At 49.2% G+C, this 23,391-nt stretch overlaps 1 protein-coding gene across 1 annotated transcript in view; it reads right to left on the minus strand.

Moving 5' to 3' along the window:
- Positions 1-23,391, minus strand: part of LOC135906944 (ADAMTS-like protein 4) — a 62,392-nt gene that overhangs the window by 31,071 nt on the left and 7,930 nt on the right. Inside the window, exon 2 of the mRNA XM_065438569.2 lies at positions 1,289-1,355. Within this exon, the coding sequence (XP_065294641.1) occupies positions 1,289-1,355 (67 nt within the window). The remainder of the gene's footprint in view (positions 1-1,288; positions 1,356-23,391) is intronic.

The following is a 23,391-nucleotide window of genomic DNA, read 5'->3' on the forward strand; positions in this document are numbered from 1 at the left end:
AGAGAAGAGATAGCTGCTCGCCATTGAGGCATGATGCAACAACAACAACAACAAAAAAAAAGCACTGGCAGGGAAGGGGCAGGCAAACGAGGGTTACTCTAAGGATGTGGACAGAGAGAAACACGAGACGAGATGAAGACGACGAGGTACAGCGACGTGGGCTGCGTTAATGACCCTGTGTATTTAGGCGAACCAGATGTGCGCGAGACTGTTGTGTGTATGTGGCGGCGGCCGACATCTGTAGACTGAGAATCAGACCTCCAGCAGTCAGGAACGCGAGGCAGTGAGGATTCGGTCTCTACAGAAATTCGCCGCCATAAACAACGCTTGCGACGCACTTCTGTGGGACCGCATACGAAGATATCCTTCTCCACTTCTGTATACTTCAACGGCGGGAAACTCGAGAAGACGCATCTGAACGCATAGTGACGCCAACCGAGGAACGTGGTGGGCAAGAAGGGATGTTTCTCTTGAACGACATTCGGCTGACATCTTGCGACGTTGCAACATGCTTTCATTTTCGTAGGCTGTCGCGCGGCCCATGGGAAACCCACACTGCTCACTTTGTTCTCAAACGACTGCAACTCCGCTGTCATGTTGAATTCAGCTATATGTTAACAATTGCAGGATCTGTTTTATGTGGCCTCCGGTGATTCATAAATAAAACCTATGTAACGCCTCTATAAGTTACCACTTATAAGCGGCATCATGAAAGGAAAAGTTGGCAGCTACGTAAAATACGTAAAAAATAAATGGTGGTACAGCATTTTCTGCAGTACGTCATGCATCCGCACGTGTTTATTCCATATCCTTTGTATGGCTATATCCACTCGATAACTTTGGCGGCAAGAAACCCAGTCCTTTCATGCTACTTCAAACTTGAGTACCACACCTTCCATCGTCTCTACTTCATTAAAAGAAAGAAAGAAAGAAAGAAAGAAAGAAAGAAAGAAAGAAAGAAAGAAAGAAAGAAAGAAAGAAAGAAACGGACATACACAGACGTCTTGATTTATTTAAGGCACTAAAAAAGTTGATAAAACCAAATATGCATGAAGCCACCAGGAAGAGCAGGAGCAGCGTTTTGTATGTGCGAGCCTTTGTTTCTTCACATTCGTAGGCGCAAGAATGAAACAAAAGAAAGCTGTGAAAACAAACACAGCTGTGAAGTGCAATATGGGGACACCACGCGGTTCGATTCTAGCGCGTTCCAGGTCACTTATATATGCATGTTGGTGCCTGCTTTGAAGGGCACCACACGCTAACCGTAGGCGAATGCAAATATGCTTACCGGTGCTTGCCCAACTTCGGGGGACAGCGTCAGCGATTTCCAGCAGAGGCAGAGAAGGAGCAACCACCTGAAAGACAAGAACGAGAACATTACGTTTCAGATAAGTGTGCACGGCTCAAGCAAGCAAGCAAGAAAAAAAAAGAACAAACACTGAAAGGAAATTCGATCGCAGTTCTCTGAAAAAGTTCCATTGAGAAGTTTACTTTCCAAAGCGAAATCCTGCGCGGTATGCCTGAATGTGAATTCGCGTTGGGTGAACTGGTGAACTTGTTAGTGCCGTGTTCGTTTGTCCTGGGATTACTGCTATACAAACAGCTTTTTAAAATCCTTACGTCATTCACTAGAGGCCCGTGCCTTTTGGTGTTTCCGCAGCAGCCATATAGCTGAACAAGTTAAGTCATCAATCACATCATGTAACGTTACATTACCCTAAGGAAGCTAGTAACCGGCCCACCTAAGGCGTAACTATTTGGAGGATATCGACAGATGTTTTTAATGAAATGTAAAGTTCTGCTGTTAGGGTGTGTCCCGCTCTTGATAGCGATAGCAGCCCGACCATCGCGTTTTGACGCCTTCTCGGCGATATCTGGTTTTAAACTCCAAAGTTTACATGAGAGCAAGGAAAACATGTTAGAACATCGCCACACTCAAGCCACTGAAAGTTCTCGCTAAAGGAAGCGTTGGAACATGTACGTGCACAGCTACAACCGTCTCCAATAATGCAGCCATTTTCTCTATAGGCCTAGTGCAGATCGGTATGAATAAAGAAAAGAAAAATGCCGCTTAGCGGTGGGATCGGCGCTTCCCACAACGAGCAACCAGCACGCAGCACAGAGAAGGAGCCTGGTCCTTGGCCTACAAAAACTCAAGCAAAAACCGAAAGCAGCTGCTCCGTGGCTTTCGGCCACGTGTGAGGCTATGATTTTTCACGGCGACCTACGTTTAAGTCTGAAAGATTCCGACAGCATCGTTTGAGCGCCGTCGAGCCTTGCAGCGAGAAGAAAGGCTTAAAGTCAAGACATTCAGTTTACCAGAACCGACGGCCGCAGTATTCGTCTGCATTCAAAAGTTCCGAAGCAACCAAACATTTTAATCTCTTCTAATTTCAACAGTGAGGCTTCGCAACTCGGTCCTTGTGGCTGTGACTGAACAAATGCTGACATAAGTCTCTTTCTACAGCGAAGTTGTAAATGGCTAGGGCATTGCCGTCATCCGCGAACAACTCGCGAACTATATAGCTCGTTGGCGCCCCTCCGTGCAACCGCGCGAACGCGCTCGTGCCACTGCTCGAGCGTTCGTCGTCGTCGTCTCCTTCCACAGCTGGCTCCGTTGCCGCTCATCAGTCCAGCGTAGAATTTCATTTCTCTTCTGTCGTCGTAATGGGGACGCCGCGTTAAATTATATATATATATATATATATATATATATATATATATATATATATATATATATATATATATATATATATATATATATATATATATATACCAGAAAAAAAGCAGTTCTGGGTCCGGGTAAATATTCACAGTGAAGTAGACGCGCGTATGAAGCGGTTTATTGACGTTTCGGCCGGGGTCCGGCCTTCATCAGATTCTGATGAAGGCCGGACCCCGGACGAAACGTCAATAAACCGCTTCATACGCGCGTCTACTTCACTGTATATATATATATATATATATATATATATATATATATATATATATATATATATATATATATATATATATATATATATATATATATATATATATATATATGGTGGCATGAACCAATGCTTAAGAAGGGATAAGCCATTCATTGTCTTACGTGACGGCCGTATTTAATAACAGAGGTGACACGAGAATGTGTGTGCACACATATCGTTACGGTGACCACCGACCAGGGCAATACATGTTCGTACCTTTGTTCAAAGTTCTGTGCCATCTCTGTGCGGTGTGCTAAACAGCTTCGCTGGTCATCCACCTTCACAGAGTGGAATGGCTCAAGTAAAAAACTCCACCGCAAGTAAGCCACATTCTGCCTCGTCCTCCTCCACTTCCAGCCGCAGAGTACAAAATAATTCTTCGTGTACACGGTGGAGTCAACTGCGCCAACATACATCCAGTCTCTCTACGCGACATCGTCATCAAGTCCACTGGTCTCTCCACGGCTGCAGCATCGCTAGATCGACTCCGGGCCAACGAGATTAACAACACAATCATCATAAGCACTCCCTGCATGGACAGAGCTGATCGTTATTTGAAGATCGCCACCCTCACCATCATGGGCAAGAGCTACGAAGTCTCCACGCACGTTGCAGACCCTAAAAATTCATGTAGGGGTATCATCAAGCTACCGGCCTCCCTGGTAGAGGGGAACGTGTTGGCTAACCTTCGAGAGTCCAATCCAGCAATCAACATCCTAGCTGCTCGAAGAATGGGCTCTACAGACTCCATCCTGGTCACTTTCGATGGCTCAAGGGTCCCCTTCTACATTGACTACCTCCGCACAGACCTCCGCTGCCGACCATATCGACGAAAAGTGGAGGCGTGTACTAAGTGCCGGCAGCTTGGCCATCGCCAAGACGTCTGCCCCAATGTGACCATATGTCTATGCCCAAAATGCGGCATGCCAGATCCTCCTCAGGACCACAGCTGTACTCCCACTTGCATCATCTGCACCGGAACACACGAGACTGGTTCCTCAGAGTGCAAACTTCGCTACAAACCACGGACACCACCCCCGGCACCTCTAGAATCTAAACTGCCACTTCCGGCCAGGAACGCTGTACAGGCCCCCCATCAACGCACTGGACAAGAGACGCCGCAGAGCAGCAGCCGCAAAAACACTGCAGCATCGGCGCAGCTCCCATCATCGAAGCAAGCTTGGCCTCCGCTTGCCCCACGCAACGAGGAGACACCGCCCATCAACCATAAAAAGGTGAGCTGGGCAGGAGTAGTCTCCCACAATAGTAGCTCCTCACAATATGCTGATAGCTCTCTCATCAAATACTTGCTAAATCAGAACGAAATGCTTAAAAACGAAATCAAGCAGCTCAAAGCAATGCTCCCCCCCCCCCCCCCCCCATCGATATCACTGACACTCCTGTTGCTACTTCCAAACCACTCCCACAAACGCTTGCGCCCACACTCACACGTCCTCCGACAGAATGCATGGACACACTTGTATCCACTGCTACGCCGGAAGCCGTAACTCCAATGCTGCCTTCATCACACACGCAGCCCCCACCCGCAAAAAGGAAGAATGCCGAAATAACAGACACCGAGAACACCGTTGAAAACGCCATATTTGTCCTCACTGACCGCATGGACATTCTGGAAAACAAACTTGTTGCCCTTGAAAATCGACCACAGAGCAAGCTTGATTCATTTATTTGTGAGGCATCTGCACAGTTTTGCCGGTTTCAAGAGCTAATCGACAGCTGGGGAAGACGCTCCGCGACGTCCCAAATTCCCGTCCTTCAAAATAACAATAATGATGAAGCCAGCCCGTAGTCTAGTCATCTGGCAGTGGAACTGCAGGGGGTTCCGCAACAAGCGCGCATCTCTAACACTATTTCTACAGAGTCTTAACGAGCTCCCTGACATTATAGCCTTGCAGGAAACACACGGGAAAGTCACGCTACCTGGATACAATACGTTTCAAGACCCTCACATAGACAAGCCCAACACTGCCATACTTGCAAGGCGACATCTTTCTGTTAAATGGGACACATTCAGCAGTACTGAAATCCCCCACGATTTCATCAAAATTCTACCTCAACGCCACACCCAACCCACCCTATGCGTGTTGAATGTTTATAGCCTTCCCAATGCTCGACACCACCGCTTTGAGAACATGTTTGCCCAGGCCAGAGCTAACGCCAATAAACAGCCGCTAGTCGTAACGGGCGACTTCAATGCCCCCCATCAAATGTGGGGCCACTCCGCATCCACTCCTAAGGGAAGAGCTCTATGGCAGCACATACAAAATCAAGGTTTCACCATCTACAATGACTTCACTCTTCCTACCCGGCTAGGAAATAGCGTCAGTAGGGATACATCCCCCGACCTCACCTTAACTCACCGCATCACTCAGGCGACGTGGCAAAACCTTCAAAACAACTTGGGAAGCGACCATTACATCCTTGAACTCCGTGTAGATTTTAAGCACAGACCGTTAGCCACGAAACCACTAAGGCTTACGAATTGGACAGAATTCAGAAAATCTCGCTGCAACACTAATGAAGAAACCATTACCGACATTGATCAATGGGCGAACGCCTTGCAAGCAGACGTAGAGGCCCATACCACCACTCTCCCGCTAGACACACCCTTGGCCACAATTGACTCCAAGCTACTACACATGTGGGAAGCGAAGCAAGCTTTACTTCGGAAATGGCTAACAGCACGTTACAATCGTAAACTCCGAATCCGAATCGCCAAATTAGACTATCAGATCCAACAATATGCTATCAAATTGGCGGCGCAGCAATGGACTCAGGTTTGCGAAGGAGCGCATGGTACTCTCAGCACTAAAAAGACCTGGCAACTGCTCCGGCACCTGCTTGACCCCACCACGTCTAGGACGCACAACAACCACCAGATGAATAAACTGCTGCATGAACATGCAGCCGACCTGCCGACCATGTTCAGCAACCTGGCTTCCAAACATATGCCCCCTTCTACGCAAATACCCATGCCTGACTATGCTGGTGAACCCAATGAGGAGCTTTGCAGCCCCATCACAGAAGCGGAGGTTCGACATGCCCTCAACCAAGTGCGCACCACCACGGCACCAGGCCCAGACTCTGTGACTAATAAAACGCTTCGAAACCTCGATGAGCTATCCATAAGCAAACTCACCGAGTATTACAACCACTGTCTCGAAGAGGGAGAGATACCCCAACAATGGAAAGCAGCCAAAGTGATCTTCATTCCAAAGCCGAATAAGCCAATTCACATTGATAACTTCCGTCCAATTTCTCTGACTTCATGCATAGGGAAGATCTTGGAGCACGTAATCCACCTACGCCTCTCCAAATACATCGAACATAATCACTTATTCCCTTCCGAAATGACAGGCTTCCGCAAATCTCTTTCTTGTCAGGATGTCATGTTAAGGCTCAAAGAAGACATTATCGAACCGAGCGACGCACGTGACACACAAGCGTTGCTCGGCCTCGACCTCAAAGGCGCCTTCAACAACGTGTCCCACTTGGCCATACTACGCGAACTTAGCAGTATAAACTGCGGGGAGCGAATCTACAGCTATATACGCAGCTTCCTCACGAAGCGCACTGCGACGCTACAATTAGGCAGCGAACAATCTGGCCAAATAAGTTTAGGAAGCACTGGCACGCCCCAAGGGGCAGTACTTTCTCCCCTCCTCTTCAATTTGGCTATGCGACCTTTAGCTTTCACTCTCAAGAAGATTCCTGACCTCCGATTCACACTGTACGCGGATGATATTACGCTGTGGATGACCGGAGGTTCTGACGGGCACATCCAAGACACCCTCCAAGCCGCAATTGATCAGGTTGAGCAAGTGGGTCACGAGTTGAATCTCAGGTGCTCCCCCACCAAATCACAGCTTCTCCTTCTACGCCCCACAAGACGCTTCAGGAGTTCACCCCCGAATATCCAACTCTCGATTGAAGGGCACCCTATACTCCAAGTAGACAGGATAAGGGTCCTAGGATTACACCTCCAATGCAACCGAGCAAATCAGCATACCTTGCAAACACTCCAAACAACGGTAGATAATACTCTCCGCCTGATAGGGAGGATCTCCAACAAACACGGAGGGCTTCGAGAGAAGGAACTAATTCAGCTAATCAAGGCTTTTGTCTTAAGCAAAATCACCTTCGCACTACCGTATCTCTCACTCTCTAGGCAGGAAGAGGATACTGTGAATTGCTTGATTCGCAAGATACACAAAGTCGCTCTTGGTGTGCCAATTAGAGCATCCACACAAAGGGTGATGGTCACCGCCACACTAAATACCCTTCAAGAATTAACCGAAGCCCATCTATCATCACAATACCATAGACTCACCACAACTGAAGCTGGGCGTGAGATACTGAGACAACTTCATCGTGCTCCACCATTCAACGAGAGCTGGCGACATCAACTTCCTCCGAACATACATGGCCAATACCACATCCAGCCCCTACCCAGAAACATGCACCCCGAATTTCACGTCAAACGCCACAAACATCGAGCCAAGGCGCTACAACGCAGCTATGGACAGGCTGAAGGAGTGTACTATGTGGACGCTGCAGCCTACACCCCTAACCATCGTTATGCTGTAGCGGTCGTAGACAATCAGGGCAACACTGTTTGTTCAGCATCAGTCAAGACCACCTCGGCGGGTGACGCGGAAGAGGCCGCCATTGCACTTGCATCGGGGCTACCCGATTGCGACGTCATTATTAGTGATTCTAAGACTGCTATCCGGAACTTCAGTAGCGGCTACATTAACAACCTCGCGCACTCTCTGCTTGTAGCTCACCCACCAGAAAAGGACATCGCTCTCGTATGGGTTCCAGGACATCAAGGACTCCATGGCAACGAAATGGCACATGCCGCTGCTCGAGGATTCACGGACCGAGTGGCCGCAAATATGGGCCTAACTCTAAAACCCAATGACTCTCAACAACACACCAATAAAGACACACTCGTCACATTCCATGAAATTTGCACACATTACAGAAACCAACGCCTATTGTATCCACCTCTCTCTGTGTCTAGAACGCGCCAAAGAGAAATACTGTGGCGACAACTACAAACTCGCACTTTTCTTACCCCGCGCACTTTGCACTTATTCTTTCCCGCCACATACCCGACACCAAAGTGTCGCTTTTGCCCTGTCCCCATAGCAGATCTCTCCCATATCATGTGGCAATGCCCCATCAAAACTCCCCCCCGCGAGCTTAAACCATTAATTAGTAGCGAGGAGCTGTGGGAGACTGCCCTGCGCAGCTCCGATCCCACCCTACAGGACCGAGTCCTGAGGTGGGCTGAGGAGGTAGCGGAGGCCTACCACGACTGGTAGACGGACTTCTAGCCACATAATGTGGTGATGGACGCCTGCTGGGACTGGACTACTTAGACCTCCCTCTCTCCCCCCCGGCTCCTCCCCTTTCTTAAAAGGGGAATAAAGTTCATTCATTCATTCATTCATTCAAGTGTTTTTTCCTTGTTCACTGCGCTAGTTTTGCACTTGTGTCTGTTACTCTGTGTAAAATTTATATTTACTGCAGCCTGTGCGTCACCAAAATTATGTCTGCATGTCACAGTGTTTACGTGGACAATATATCTACGTGGGCTGAACCATATGCGTGCACTCTTACTTTTGCGCATGCTAGAAACATAAAACGCGCAATGGCACGAGCAAATAACTAAATTAGGCGAACGGACTCGATTGGTAGCCTCATATTATTATTATCTCTTTCTTGTGTTGCGACGCTACACGGAAGCAAACAACGAAATTTAACGCCATTGAGGTGGCATGGGAGCACAGTTACCTTGTTTGCCTGGTAACGCATCCCACCGTCGGATCGGTTGTAGCTCCAAAAATAGTATGCGGTTTAGGACTTTCAAACGTGCGAAGTCACGGTGGGTGACTTTGGCAGTCAAGAGAGAGAGAGAAAGGAGAAGAGAGAAGGCAGGGATGTTAACCAGAAAAGCGTTCGTGCACGTGCGCGAACAGCATCCACGAGTCAAAGGCGATCGCACAGGACAGTCAATCGTTCTCAAAAAAAAAGAGAAAAGAACAAAAAAAGCACGGATTGTGCCTTCACTGATTACTGGCGTAGTCGCCACAACGCATTCGACGTGGATAGTATTTATAAAGCCTCTCCAATTATACTCCGTTTATACATGCCAGTACGGAGGGGCGCAATAAGTGCGTCATCGATGCACTTGTTGTTTGCAGTCGCGCAAACAAAACGTAGCCCTCTCAGTCATTAGTGTTGGGTAGGCCTTAACGAAGGCAACTCCTAACCACAGTCAACACAGAAGCGATGCCTCATATCGGCGCAGGATGCGTGGAGCTACCATTTGCGGCGACAAGATGGGTCGCCCACCAGCAGCCGGCTGACGCCCGCTACCACCCTGAGCCATTCCAGCCAGTTACGGCGAAGTTCGTGTAGTCTGTCGCGCCTTATATTTTGGGTACTTCACTCTGGGTATTCCGCACCAGGCGGCGAAGCCGCCTCGCAGCATTTTTCCCGCCCGGACGGAAATACAGTCAGCGCAGTCCTACTTGGGGTCGTAAGCAGTTGTTACGGCTCGTCGATACGCATGCCGTCCTGTTTGTACCGTTCAGGGTCACGGCCTCAGATGTTGCGCCGACGACCTTCGGGCTTGCGCGCGGTGGGAACGGGGCGACCACGGGGTGTCTCTCTGCCGTCCGAGCGTGGAAGGCTTGGCGTTCGCGGCGAGGACGCCCACCGCGCGGTCGGCACGCGGGCTCCACTGCGGGCAGCTCTGAAGGGCGGCACAGAAGCTGCCGCATGTTTACGGGCAGCGTGAAAGAAACCGTTTATTTTGAGAACCTTCGCGATTTTTCTTTCCCCTGTTTTTTAGGGTCCCGCGTGAGCGTTCCAGTGAGAGCCTTTAATGAGCGTCGTGAGCAGGACCCTCCGTCGGCGCGCCGGCCGCCAGCATGCAAGCGCGCTGCGTCCGGGACGGACGTGGTCCCTATCTATAGATGATGGGACGCTCTATATCGGTGCGCGTCGTAGCACGACGTGCTATGCCCCGCCGCAGCCAGCCACGCGGCACTCGCCCGTCAAAAACGGGAGCGCCCGTCCGAGCTGACGAAGGAGCGGAGATTCCGAAGGACAGCGCGAGCGCGCTCTAAAGACGCGACGAGAGGGCACATGGTACGTGCGCCCATATTTTCGTTTCCCGCAGTAGACACTGTGTCGCTAAAAATACGGACGAGCCGTATACAGGTGCTGACGTTTCTCGTCGCGATACGTAAAGGCAGGGGTTGTGAGAGGCCAGATGAGAGAGTTTTTCTTAGAATAAAGCTCTGGTCATCTCGTTAGCCGTAACCACGTCGTAACAGGTGGCGAATAGCGACGATCCGCGGCGTTTGACGTGGGTGCTAGATAGACTCGCTCGTCAAGCTTCTCGTGGAAATGGGCCTGGCTTTAGTTGCGACGCTACGCAATCCCACCGTTTCCTTCGTCACAGACTGCAGTAGAGTGGAGTGGTCGTATACGGGAATCCAAAACAAATACACTTAGTTTTTTCTTACAACACTTTTCACCGCTGCCACACACTGGCCGTTAATGTGAACCTTACGGAAATAAACCGAGTCTGCTTACTGGCCTGCAGACCGCTTTTGTACACTGTAAAGATGTTTACACCCTTAAGGTTTTTTTTTTTATCGCACTGGTAACATCCTTACCGTTAGGGCCTTACAAAAAGTTAGAGGCCAACGGAGCTGTAACTAGACGTGCGATATCAAAAGACGTAGTTGAAAACTATGTAATGATTCTTACAGCCTTGGGCCACATAAATATCCGATAGGAGAGTTTCATATGTCTCCCTGTGAAATTCTGAAACATTCTTTCTTGGAAACACTCGCAGGTCTAGCTGCGCTGGATCGGGCTGCAGTAGCAAGTAAGCCTGCGTGCCTGCGCGAAGATTCGGCTAGTGATTTATTTATTTATTTATTTATTTATTTATTTATTTATTTATTTATTTATTTATTTATTTGAAACTTCTCAATGCAACGCTGGGCCTGGGACAGACACTGTATAGAGCGGGCTCCGGATTAATTTGGCCACCGGGATTAATTAGGTTGCCAGATGTTCTCTAACACGCATTCAAATACAAGAACACGGGTGTTCTTGCTCTAATGGGAATGCGGCCACCGCGGCTGGAAACGTGACCAGCGAGTAGAGTTGATCGGCCCGAACGCCACAGCCACAGATTTACCTTGACGGCCATAATTTTCAAGTTTTCGACCAGTTCTAATGGATTCGCTCCTTCTCGTTGGATCGCCGAAACTAAAGGCAATGTTATTGGCCAGCCGTTGCACGGTAGTCCGTCTGAGAACGCAGGGTGACGAGTGCTCCCGTGCTGCCTTGGGATACCTGAAGAGTTCGGTCGTGTTGCTTCAGGCGGGTCGGGTTTGCCTATAGCAATTAGGGCCGGCGATCGATGCATCCGAGAGAGCCTTCCCGGGTCGCAAAAGCGTGTTACCACGTGTCTATGCAGTCAGACTAACCCAGAAATGCGAGCAGAGGTAGCAAAAACTCACATATTGCATTATTCTTGGTTCTTTGGGGAACAATGGTTGATGGAACATGTACGTTGCAATCCTGTTCTTCTCAAGTTATCGACTATAGTCTCCGCTTCTCAGAACCAAACTTTGGCAGGACTAAACGCGACGTTCCACGTCACTTCATTTCACTCCGCCAAGAGAAGGAAAAAGCACGTCCTATAAGGAACGCAAGAATCGTCATTCCAATCTTTGAGCGCCAGCTTAACAGCTGCAACAGTGTAGTACTTTAATACTTTAGCCATGCCGGCTCTAATGAGGTAATTAAATACATAAAAAAGAAAAAGAAAACAAGCCAAGGCACCTGATGTCCCAGCAGAGCGTACAGCTATAGAGATGCGCGGGGCGGACCGACGCGTTCTATATCGGGATGCTCGGAGGGCACTCCCGCGCAGGGCTCGTATCAAACACGGCGTGTTTGTGTGTGTCTACACACGCGCCACCGCGCGGGTTCCGAGGAGGCGAAAGGTGCGCGGCGCTCCCGAGACGCCGCGCCGCGTTGCCGACGCGACGGCGGCCTGTTTTTGCGCCCGTCCGTCCATCCATCAGCTGAGCCACTTGGCTGCCTGCTTTAACAAGCCAGGCTGGAGGAGCATCGAACCACCGACACATTTAGTAAATCCTCCGCGTCCGCTTCCGCCGCTCCGCGCCGAACTCGATGGCGGACCTGTGTACGCCGGCCGCACGCACGAATTCCGGCAAGCTCGCCTGCAGCCCCCTAAGGAAAGCGAACTCGATAGGCACAGTACGTTGTACCGCCTTAGTAATGATGCTTAATGACCATCACGCGATGGACTTAAGCTGCTTACGGGTAACGAAGGGGGCGTTCTGGAATACTAGTGACACATGATTCTTCCGCCCGTGTTTACTCGTGTTATATATACATAGAAAGTACAACCGACTTCCTACACTTACGCTGACAAAGCGACGGGCACGCCACAAAGGGCCCACTTTAATGATTCGCGATAGCACTGCCTATGCTCGATATCGCCACGAAACGGCGTTGAGGCGGAACGCAGAAAGAGCGCCGGTGGCACGGGTGCGGCGAGCCATGCAGTGAACGTGAAATAAACGAGCGGCGTAACAACGCACTTTAGCAGGAAAGAAGTTTGGGCGTGTTGTTGGGATACATACAAACCGGGATACATAGCGCAAGAAAGACACAGGGACAAGCAGCGCTCGTCCCGTGTTCCTACTTGTCCCTGTGTCTTTCTTGCGCTATGTATCCCAGTTTGTATGTAACAACGCAGCTGAAAGTCATCAGATGATGCGGAAATAAACCATGACAAGTTGGCAGGAGGCTGGGTAAGGTGTTGCTTAGCGTGAAGAAAACTAAGAGTGATTTTCTGTGTTGCTTTTTAACGCTGCACCGCCACGATGTCCAACAACCAATTTATCCGGCCGTAAATGCGTAGCTCAGCGCCTAGGCGCGGGTGCGCCTACCAGTCGTCAGGTGTGCGCCTATACCAGTCGTCAGGTGTGCGCATGCGCTGTCGTGGACAGAAGAGACGCGAAGGAGGCACTACAAACGCTGAATCAAAATCGTAAAGATTTTGAATGACGAAGGCATGACGAAGGTGATTTTGCAAGATTAACGCCTGAAGTTTTCTGCCTTTCTTTTATATTATCCCTCCATTTATTCCCAGGTCGATCTCGTTTTACGCTGCCATCATAGAGAAAGTCACTGCTCTCCTGCCGATTTAATTCCTCGTGTCTTTTCATTACATGACCAAGCCATCGAAACATTTCCTCTTGAACATTACCCGCAATGTCCGCCACTTTGACCGTTCCACACATGCCGTCATTCCAATACATTTTTATCCTTCTTGCTCCTCGCATTCATTTCGTGGCTATCTTTCCCGCCACGGCATTTCCAGAGCAATTTCTTCATTGGACCACTTTCACTCTGTATCAGCCCTGCCGTCGGCCGTGTCGTCGTCTCTGCGCTCTTTATTGTCGCACAGAGCTTCCGAAACATTCTTACATCCCGCGTGTATTGTGCTGGTCGCCTATCTTCCAATGCTGCTCTCGTAATCGTGCGTTGAATCCCGGTACTTAAACTGACCTGTCCGCGACTATTGTGTCTCCGAACACAACGCAAACAAACAAAAAATGATCGTGCGACACGGCCGCAGGTGTCTCGAACTCATCATTTAATTGTTCACGGACACCCGAAACAGCGGCGAGGCAACGCCGCCACCGTAGCGGTTCTTTCGCGGACCCACGCTGCATGCACGCTTGCTGCAACCGTTGCACGATGCGACACCTGCAGCGAGGCAGGCAGGAAGGAGAAAGAAGCGCCTCGCAACAGAGAAGGGACCCGACAGAAAGGAAGGCCCGCTCTAAACCAACGTGGCCCCAGGAGGAACTTTCCGTTAGCATTTGGCAGCTTCGACAGGTTGCGTTTCGAGCCGCCCATAACTTTGCCTCTCGCGTCGTTAAAGGCACGCGCCGCGTCACACCTGTTTGCGCTCGAGTGCGCGCCGCCGGGCGACTCCTTTTCTCACTGAATAGTAGCTACACTGTCGCCTCGTCGACTCTGCATGCATTGCCTTGGACGGGAGTCGAGCGCGGCGCTTCCCCGCTGCGTCGACCTTCCATGCGTTACGGGACTATAGACAGATCGGTTAAAAAACCGAGGGCGTCGTGACAGTGAAGCGACAGAGCGGAAGTGCTCCAAGTTTTTTTCTTCCTTCCTTCTTGTGCGCGCGTAACGAAGTTGTAGACGCAGAAAACGGGGAGGGCCAGCGCTACGTATGAAGAAACCATTGAAAGGAGCGTAAACAAAGAGACGCAGCCATGATCTCTACCTTCGCTGCTCTTAAGTGTAGAAAGGTGGGAGGGACGTGACAACCTAATTATTATCACTCTTTTAAATCCACAGCGGACCGCATGGCCCTGCGCAAAATGTCTTAGTTTAATTATGGAAATTCGCGGTGCTTTGACGTGATCGGTATTTTAACAAACGACCGTTACTTATTATTATTTTTTTTCAATCCACCGGTATATAGCCGCCGCGACAATGAGTTACACTTGTGACCTCCAACTGGGAAGCCGCAGGGGCACCACAGCGTGCCTCATAATTCGTATTTGCAAACTCGGCGGTTGAGCTTCGTCGGGCCACACTCAATATTGTTTCGCGAAGAATGAGGCGGGACGCTCTTGAAGTCAATTTCCGGGTGCGGTCATATAGCTGGCGGTGCTGGGCTTCATGCGAAAAAGGAAGCGTGATGTCTTGAACTCAAGGTCTCAGATTAGAGAGGCTGACTATAAACGGGACAATATGAGAGAATAGAATAGTGCGCTCTAGTCTGCTACTCTGCACTAGGGAAGACGGAAGGGGGGCTGAAAAGGTTCCGAAAACTTACAGAACTTTGATAGCTTGTCTGGGGCGGAGAATATCAACTTCACGTTCGCCTTATGGGCAACCCCCTTCAGCCTATGGGAGATACCGTGCATGCACGGAATCACCGCCGTCTTTTTTCTCTCGGTGGATTGTTCGCCGCATCTCTTCCTGCACTTCTTCACCAAGCCTTCCGCCACGGAAATAAGCACATCTTTGGGATAACCTGCCGCAGAAAGGCGACTGGCTTGCTCGCTCAGGCTAACAGGTATCATGACAGGACATAATTTTTTTAATGGCTTTGGTGAAGCACATGTTCACAATTGCCCGTTTAACAAGCTTCGAGTGGGAGGATGAATACGAAAGGAGTGCTTTGTTAGCCCTAGGGTGGTGATACCAGCTTATGTGGGTTTCTGCTAAAGTTAACATTAAATCTAAAAACTGCAATTTGTTGTCAGCCGGTAGTTCATGGGTCAAATCAAGTGGCTTAAAACAGTGCCTAAAAAGTCTTTAAAAGGATGTAAGGTCCTGTCCAACGCTAGTTATGCTGCTGTCTATTAAAATTAAAAAGATCATCAACAAACCTAAAAAAAATTTTTAAAACCTTAAAATCTTGTAGATAGGTGGCACCGTCCTGTCACGTTGAGCTAAAAACAAATCGCTAAGAACAGGCGCTATGCAAGACCCTATGCAGACACCACGTTTCTGTATATACACGCCATAATTCCATTCCGCATAGGTCGAGTTTAGATAAAGATGTAAATGTTCCATGAACCCATCCACTGGTGCACCAGCAGCATTCTTAAACGCGACAGACCCAAAGAAATCGATGCTATCTTCCACAGAAGCAAGAAACTGGTCATGGGGGAGCGAATAATACAGATATTTTACGTCTGCAGACATGGCACTCATGCGCTTGTCGGAATTATCTGTTAAAATATCTACACTTTCTGAATTCTTTACCACAAACGGATCGTTGAGGTCCAAGAGATTTATTTTTCTTTCAGAAAACCGGCAACACTCTTCTGCCAGGAATCACATTCAGAAATGATTACCCTTAGAGGGCATCCCACTTTAGGAGATTTCATGGAAAACAATACCTGTAAGCTGTTTCGTTCACTATTATCTACATGCTTAGTTAGAAGGTCAAGGTTTAGGATATTGTTGTTCTTGTTGTTCCACTGGAAGGTGCATATGAATTAGGCTGTCCACGCCCTGGCTTAGTAAATGAGAGATATCTAAGATTCAATACGCTCTTGTCCGGCGTACTTCGAAACGAGCCCGTTCTTTGTTTGCGTTCATGAACACTTCCAGTTGAAGCGCAAGGCTAGATTACCGCGAGGTACACACTAAGCGATTCTGCTCCCATGCAGGATTCATTGACGGTTGGTGCAAAGGTCATGTTTCCTTGGAGGCAATATTTCGTCAAAAATGACGCAGGACCGACACCATTCGGAAGTTATCGTGTGGGCGAGAAAGCGGGTAGGTGGCCAGACTCACGCAGTCGTCCGTCACTGTCTGCGGGAGAATAGCGGCTTCCACGGCCGAGACTAATGCGTCGACTACAGGATTTGGCAGTTCTGTCAGCGTATCTGAGCCCCTCTGGCTTTCTGTCCAATACCGAAGCCTTCGGGCACACGGATCCGGCGTGCCCCCCACTGTGTTCGCGCAACCAAAGTCGAGGCTCTGTCTTTTGGCCGAATACACGCCACAACGAGGCGCGAAGGCCTTGCGCGCGCAAAGCGATATCGGAAATGAAGACGACAGGGCGCAGCAACTTGAAAAGCCCACAGCTTGTCCAGGACAGCTGTGCGGTTGCGTATAGTAGCCCCCACCGCTGCCGCCACCGTCTCAATTCCCGAGCCGGAACAAGGGGGCCAATCCCGCCACGCTCTTTACGTGGGCGTCGTGAGGCAATTACAGAAAGACAGGCGCGCGCCGCGTGACCCAGCCCCTTTCGGAAGGCTTGATCCCTTCGGTCGGCGCTGCTGGATCAAATGGCCGCGATGCATGCACGCGTGTCCCCCGAGAGGGTTGCGTCGTTCTTTCTTCCACGCTGCACGCAGGCTTGACGTGAGGCCTCTCATTGCCGCCCCTTTTGTGTAGTGAGGCCACATGCCGGACGCATTTACGCACTTGTCTGCAAGGCACTTTTCACTGGCGCCCGCTCCAAAGCAAACACACAAAGCAAACACACAGACATGCATGCATGCATGTATGTATGTATGTATGTATGTATGTATGTATGTATGTATGTATGTATGTATGTATGTATGTATGTATGTATGTATGTATGTATGTATGTATGTATGTATGTATGTATGTATGTATGTATGTATGTATGTATGTATGTATGTATGTATGTATGTATGTATGTATGTATGTATGTATGTATGTATGTATGTATGTATGTATGTATGTATGTATGTATGTATGTATGTATGTATGTATGTATGTATGTATGTATGTATGTATGTATGTATGTATGTATGCAGACTAGCACGCTCGTGTGAGTTCGATCAGTAGAACAAGGTGGAGTCAGCATTTCATCTTAGAACACGTTACGCGAATTTTTGAAAGCTTGAGGTTAGTAAAATACTTCCTTCTTCGGGCACTATCACTGGCCACAAAAAAAGGAGAGAGAAGTGAGACAACGACAACTCGCTGAAACAAATGGTACGTGTAAACAAGCAAAACGTTTTGCTTCTCAGGATAGGTGACATGCGAAATTCCGCAAGTGAGCTTCCCCGCACGTCTCGTTTAATCCAAAGTTTGGCGGGCGTCGCCAAAGAAGTGGAAATAAGGCAGAAGCGGACGAGCTGGTGTCGTTATCCTCGCCACCATCTCTTCCCCACTACATTCTCACTGCTTGCAAGCTTGTCCTCGGCTCAATAACGACAACGTTGAAACCAATAAGGTGGAAAAGCCTACTTGCAGTTTTTCGCACATCCTCGTCTATTCCTGTCAAGAGGAATGCAGCTTCATTTCAGAGATTCCCGTGTATACGTACAGACCATATTTCGTTCCGAACCACCACGAGGGTTTCGGGACAAGCCTATAGCGCGCACTTTTATAGGTACTGCACGTTTTCCTCTGTCTCTTTCGTTGTTATCATTTCTCTCTACTACTATAGTTATAAACTCCTAAGCGGTTGCAATATATTCGCAGGCATGGCCGTCGGCCTGCCGCAACAACTTACACGGGTTTTCTTAAATAAAACAACAGCGATTCCACGAAAGAAAGTATATGCTATAGCGCAACGGCATCTACATGTTCGCAGCGGCATATGCAGAGACGGCGCGGGAACAACCACGGTTGGTAAGAAGGCTACCTCTATATAGGGCACGCCCTGTGCATCATTAAGCACTCTTCTGTTAATTTTTATCTCAATGAGGGAGCATTTAATCTCCCCAAAGTCATTAGAGGGCATGCTTTGTCTGCTACACGTGCCCGTGGCAACAAACTCACTTGATTTATGACGCGTGCGTAGTGTGAACCACTAAGCGTCGACCAACGCACAAGACCCGGTCGCGTGAAATACTGCTCCGCGTCGCACGACGCGTTCGCCGCGCTCGCCTCGGAGCATACGCTGAGATTGCACGCAACGCATGTTGCACGCGCGTCCTGCAGCGGCAGAGGCACACAACGTCGGCGCTTGAGAGGATTTCTGCCATCGCTGTTTGTTTTACGTGGGTTACGCCCAGCTGATAGTCTCCGGAGGTGTCGTATAGTGTTCGCACGCATTCGCCAAGCTTCGGGCGCTCTTTCGCGTGAAATATTTCGGGCGCTCTTACAGTTTAAAACGTAAGAAAAGAAAACAGATTGTACTGCCAACAGTTTCGTTCCCAGCGAACAACGGCGTCTTTACTCAAAAGAGCACGCAAGCTGGAGAACTTTACGAACGAGACATGCTGCACGCCTTGGGATTACAGACGACGGGGTTAGAAAAAAAAAATAAAAGTAAATGAAACCGGAGGAACCAGCCCACGAAGAGTTTTAGCATATGAAAGAATACTTGAGTCCTTTGCCACCTGTTACTGTTTACGCACAAGGCAAAAAGAAAAAACTGTGACAAAGAAAAGCAACTATTCATTCGGCAGGCGAGACTTGTACCACCGTGTGTATATATATATATATATATATATATATATATATATATATATATATATATATATATATATATATATATATATATATATATATATATATATATATATATATATATACTACGCACGTATGCGTCCCACACGTGTGTCTTCGCAGCGCCGAACGGCCAGACATCCGTACGTGCGGCGCGGTTTCCGTGCTCGAACGGGCCGTAAACGGGTGGTCACGTGGTGGCAGTTCCACGCGTGCATAAAACGCGCACGCGCTCGTTTCCATGAAAAAGAGACGCCGCGAACGGCGTCGTCGTGCGCTAAGAAATGCTGCATCTTTGCGCGCATAGTCTCCCGCGAGGAAAGATAATCGAGCTATCCAGGCGCCTGCGGGGCGTCGCAGCTAAGCGACACAACGAATAATGAATTAAGAACACACGCCACCAGCTCACGTATAGGCATAAGAGCAATTTCCCAGAAATAATCTCACCTTCGTTTCCTAGTTATTTCGTTCCTTTAATATCTTCGTTACGTTTGCTTCGTCTGACAAAAGCATTCTTTGATTCACGCCGTTCCGAAATTCCGGTCACTTCTATACATTTTTGATTTCATGTTATGAAAATACATAACCTTCAATGAGGTTACTTGTTGCTGCCGCTGCAAATTGTGTACACGGACCCGCGCCCGCGCACTAGCTTATGCTATTGTTTCAACATATTTTGCCCCATTGTGTATGCATACAGCGAAGGAAATGAATTAACCAATTAGTGAGTCTTGAACGTTCGATCACTGCCAGCACCGTCATAGCTGCTTCCTGTCAAATCGAAGACAGGACACGTGGACGGGGATGTATGCGTACTCGCAATGCGGAGGCAGTACTGCGAGCACGCCTTGTAAGGGCCCCGACGAGCGCAACACTTCATTGACTATACACAGCAATGGGCTCCTTTAAAGCTAGCTGACGGGACATTGCAGAAGCATATTGCGCGAGCACATGAAGGCGAATGCTACGGGCCTCAGGCTATGGGCTCGTCCAGATCTTAGACGGCGCTAGACGAGTGGCTCTATATAGATAGTATATAGGGCGGTTGCGTAGTATGCGTCCGCGTCCACTTCTTTCGTTCTCCTCGACGTCGTTCGTAAGTGTACATTCGCTCCCCTTCCATCCTCCCTGGTGTCAGGCTAGAGGGCGCCAGCTCGGGTCGACCACTGTGCCTCTCCTGTAAACTAAATATCCGTCATCCTCGCACAGTCGCAGAGAGGAGAAGGAAGATGACCACTAAACCGGAATGAGCGATGCGATAATGTTTAAATTAGTGTTTAACCTGTAGCGTAGTCGCTCGATATGGCTACTAAAGAAACATTGCTTGAGGCTGTGTTAAATAAGGTATGTTGTAGCTTTATATATTTTGCTGGCACGCTTGTGAACGTCCTCTAATCCACACCCGGAAACCGGCCGTTGGTGGCTTACATCGTCAACTGAACGAACTTGTTTTAATACTGATAAAAAGAACATAAATGTTTCAGAAGAATGAAACAAAGAAGAGCGGTGATCCAAATACTTATGGGACAGTATCAAGCAGCTATTTTTTTCTCATATCTTTATATATTAGAAATTGGCAGCATATATGACAAGGTGGACAAGGATGTTCAAGGTTCTCATTCTTTAGGATTCTCGCGTTCGTGGCGCGTGTGACGCGTGCGAAGATACGGTATTCGGAAGGAAAGCAGATTCAGTCGGAGCAGAAGAGGAAAAACAAAATAGAAAATGAAGAGCGCGGTCGTACTGCGCGGATCCAAAGCGTGGTCGGCCATGCGTAACTGATGCTCGTAATACGAGCGCAAATACGGCACGTATAGACGGAAAATATATTCGCGCGAAAATACGAAGGAAAGGCACGGAGAGCGAAAGAGAGAGAACGGAAGAGAGAAAGAAAATACTAGAACCGAGAGCACGCTCGTCGTGCACGGATCTCCACGTGTGGTCGGCCGTAAATCTGCGCGCCCGGGGCCGGCGGCGATGACAGATAGGTCCCCCCCCCCCCCCCCCCCCCCGTTCTCGGTGGCCCGACAATCGAGCCGCGCGCTCGAGCGAGCGAGCGACCTGCAGCCACGGCCAAGCCTCGCTGATGAATGCGCGAGCTAATTGAGTGACAGCTGCAGTCCGTTCTGCGGAAGCTGCGAGTCGCAGAACGCGCGCGCTTTGCTCGCTGCGCAAGAGCAGCGCACGCTTGGCCCTTGGGAGGACGCGCTCGACGTCTACACGGCGGCGGAACGGGGAAGCGCCTCATTATCGGCTCCGCTCGGCCCTGGGAAGCAGCGCAGCGCGTGCAGAGCGCGTGCCGCTGCAGACTGCGGCCAGACAGTGAGCGGAAGCTGAGCTCGCGTGCGTACAACTCTCCAGGACAGAAGAGCGCGCAGTCGTGCCTCATTACCGTTGACACCCGTCAAGGCGCAGCCCTTGAATTATGGCGCGCGTTGTTTTCCAGTGGATTCATCGCCGTCGTCATCATACACCACCACCACCAACACCACCACCACCACCACCACCACCACCACCGCCGCCATCATCATCATCATCATCATCATCATCATCATCATCATCATCATCATCATCATCATCATCATCATCGTCGTCGTCGTCGTCGTCGTCGTCATCATCGTCATCATCATCATCACCATCATCCACACAAGGCCGAAGGCCTCTCCTAGTGACCTCCAATTACCCCGGTCTTGTGCCAGCCTGCCAGCATCGCACGCCGGCAAATTTCCTAGTTTCGTCGCACCACTTAGTTCTCTGCTGCATCCGACTATGCTTTCCCTCCCTTGGCACCTATTCTGTAACTCTAATAGGCCATTGGTTATCTGCCTCATGCATTACGTGCCCTGCCCAACTCAATTCCTTCTTTTTAAACCTCTGTTTGGTCTCTAATCCACACCACTGTCTTCCTATCCCTTAATGCCGCATCCAGTGCATTAATGTCTCGTTAATATGTAGGCTAGCTTATGGACAATGGAGGGAGCGAAACGTAAACAAAGCCCACACAGGCCCATTAAATTTATTTCGTTAATGTAGACATTAGTGCCCGGATGCGAGTGGAACTTTGACTTTCCAGCGAACGTTGATACATCTAGTCTCTGCATCGCACGTATCTACGCTATAGCAAGTCTCTGTGATGCAGCATTAGATCCAATTAAATATCTGGTCAGTTGGGCTTTATGCGCAACGTGTCTTGACTGCATTGGATACCGCAAGTCAAAGATGTTTCCTCTGTGCCCAGTGTCACGAATCGAATAAGCTTATCATGGGATGAACATGAACGTCTTGTGCAACGAATGAAGACAGTAACGCGGAGAAAAAATAAGGGGGGGGGAATGTTATTTGATTTCTTAACCATACTACGTGACTGCAGAAACTGAGGAGTGCTAGAGCTTCAGGAACAATGAAGGTAATCACGAAGAGTTGTGCAAGTAACGCGCTGGTTGGCTGACAGTCCCTGTCTATACGGGACTATAGCGCGATCACGTGTAGCGTTTCTTACTATTTTCGAAGGCGCTCCGTCAGACGGTTCCTCAGGCGGTGTTACTTAATTAATATCGCTGAACTTCTTGTCGTTGATGCAGTACTTTATCACTACGGATCCGTGGTGTATTTTCATGACGCAGTACTAAACTAAGTTCCTCCCTGCGGTTTGGAAATCGGAAGTCGTAGCAAACGCCACAAGATTTCTTTAGCTCCCACGTGTTCAGGACCAATCGTCGAAGAGGCTTTGAGTCGAGAAATATGTAGCGTTGTGACGCATTGCTGTCTTGATGAACGCGAGTAAGCGTTTCAACTGGCTGGAGACACGAGCTTCTCCGCCCAGAATCCCACGACACACCAAATACTATACTGAACGTAGACTTCGTAGTGACCACAGGACACGAGTCCCTTCGAGGAAACCAGCGTGCAAAACGCTGTGGCCCCTGCTCATGCCACCCGGGCACTCGCAAGGACAGGGCGACTCAATTCCATCGGCGGAAACCGTACCCCTACAATACAGCACCATCATCCAATTCTACAAACTCAACAGACGCGTATACCTACACCCCCACATGTCCCTTTCAAGAGAAGAATCTCTGGCATGGCACCAACATTCGACAACCATATATTTGTACAAAGAGCCCTAGAATAGTAAAAAAAAAAAAGGAATAGTACGTCCATGCCTCAGCCTGCTTACCGCTATATGCCCCCTGGCCTCACTGTGCCCACTACACGTCACTATACCGATCTACATGGGAATGTCTCTACAATGACATGGTATCCAAGCCAGGGACGTGGCGAGGCACTTCTGTGTTACCATAGCCTTTGTGCCCTGATATTGAGAAGCAGTCTCAAGAAG

The sequence above is a fragment of the Dermacentor albipictus genome, chromosome 1, assembly GCF_038994185.2.
Source record: "Dermacentor albipictus isolate Rhodes 1998 colony chromosome 1, USDA_Dalb.pri_finalv2, whole genome shotgun sequence".
Classification (NCBI taxonomy): Eukaryota; Metazoa; Arthropoda; class Arachnida; order Ixodida; family Ixodidae; genus Dermacentor; species Dermacentor albipictus.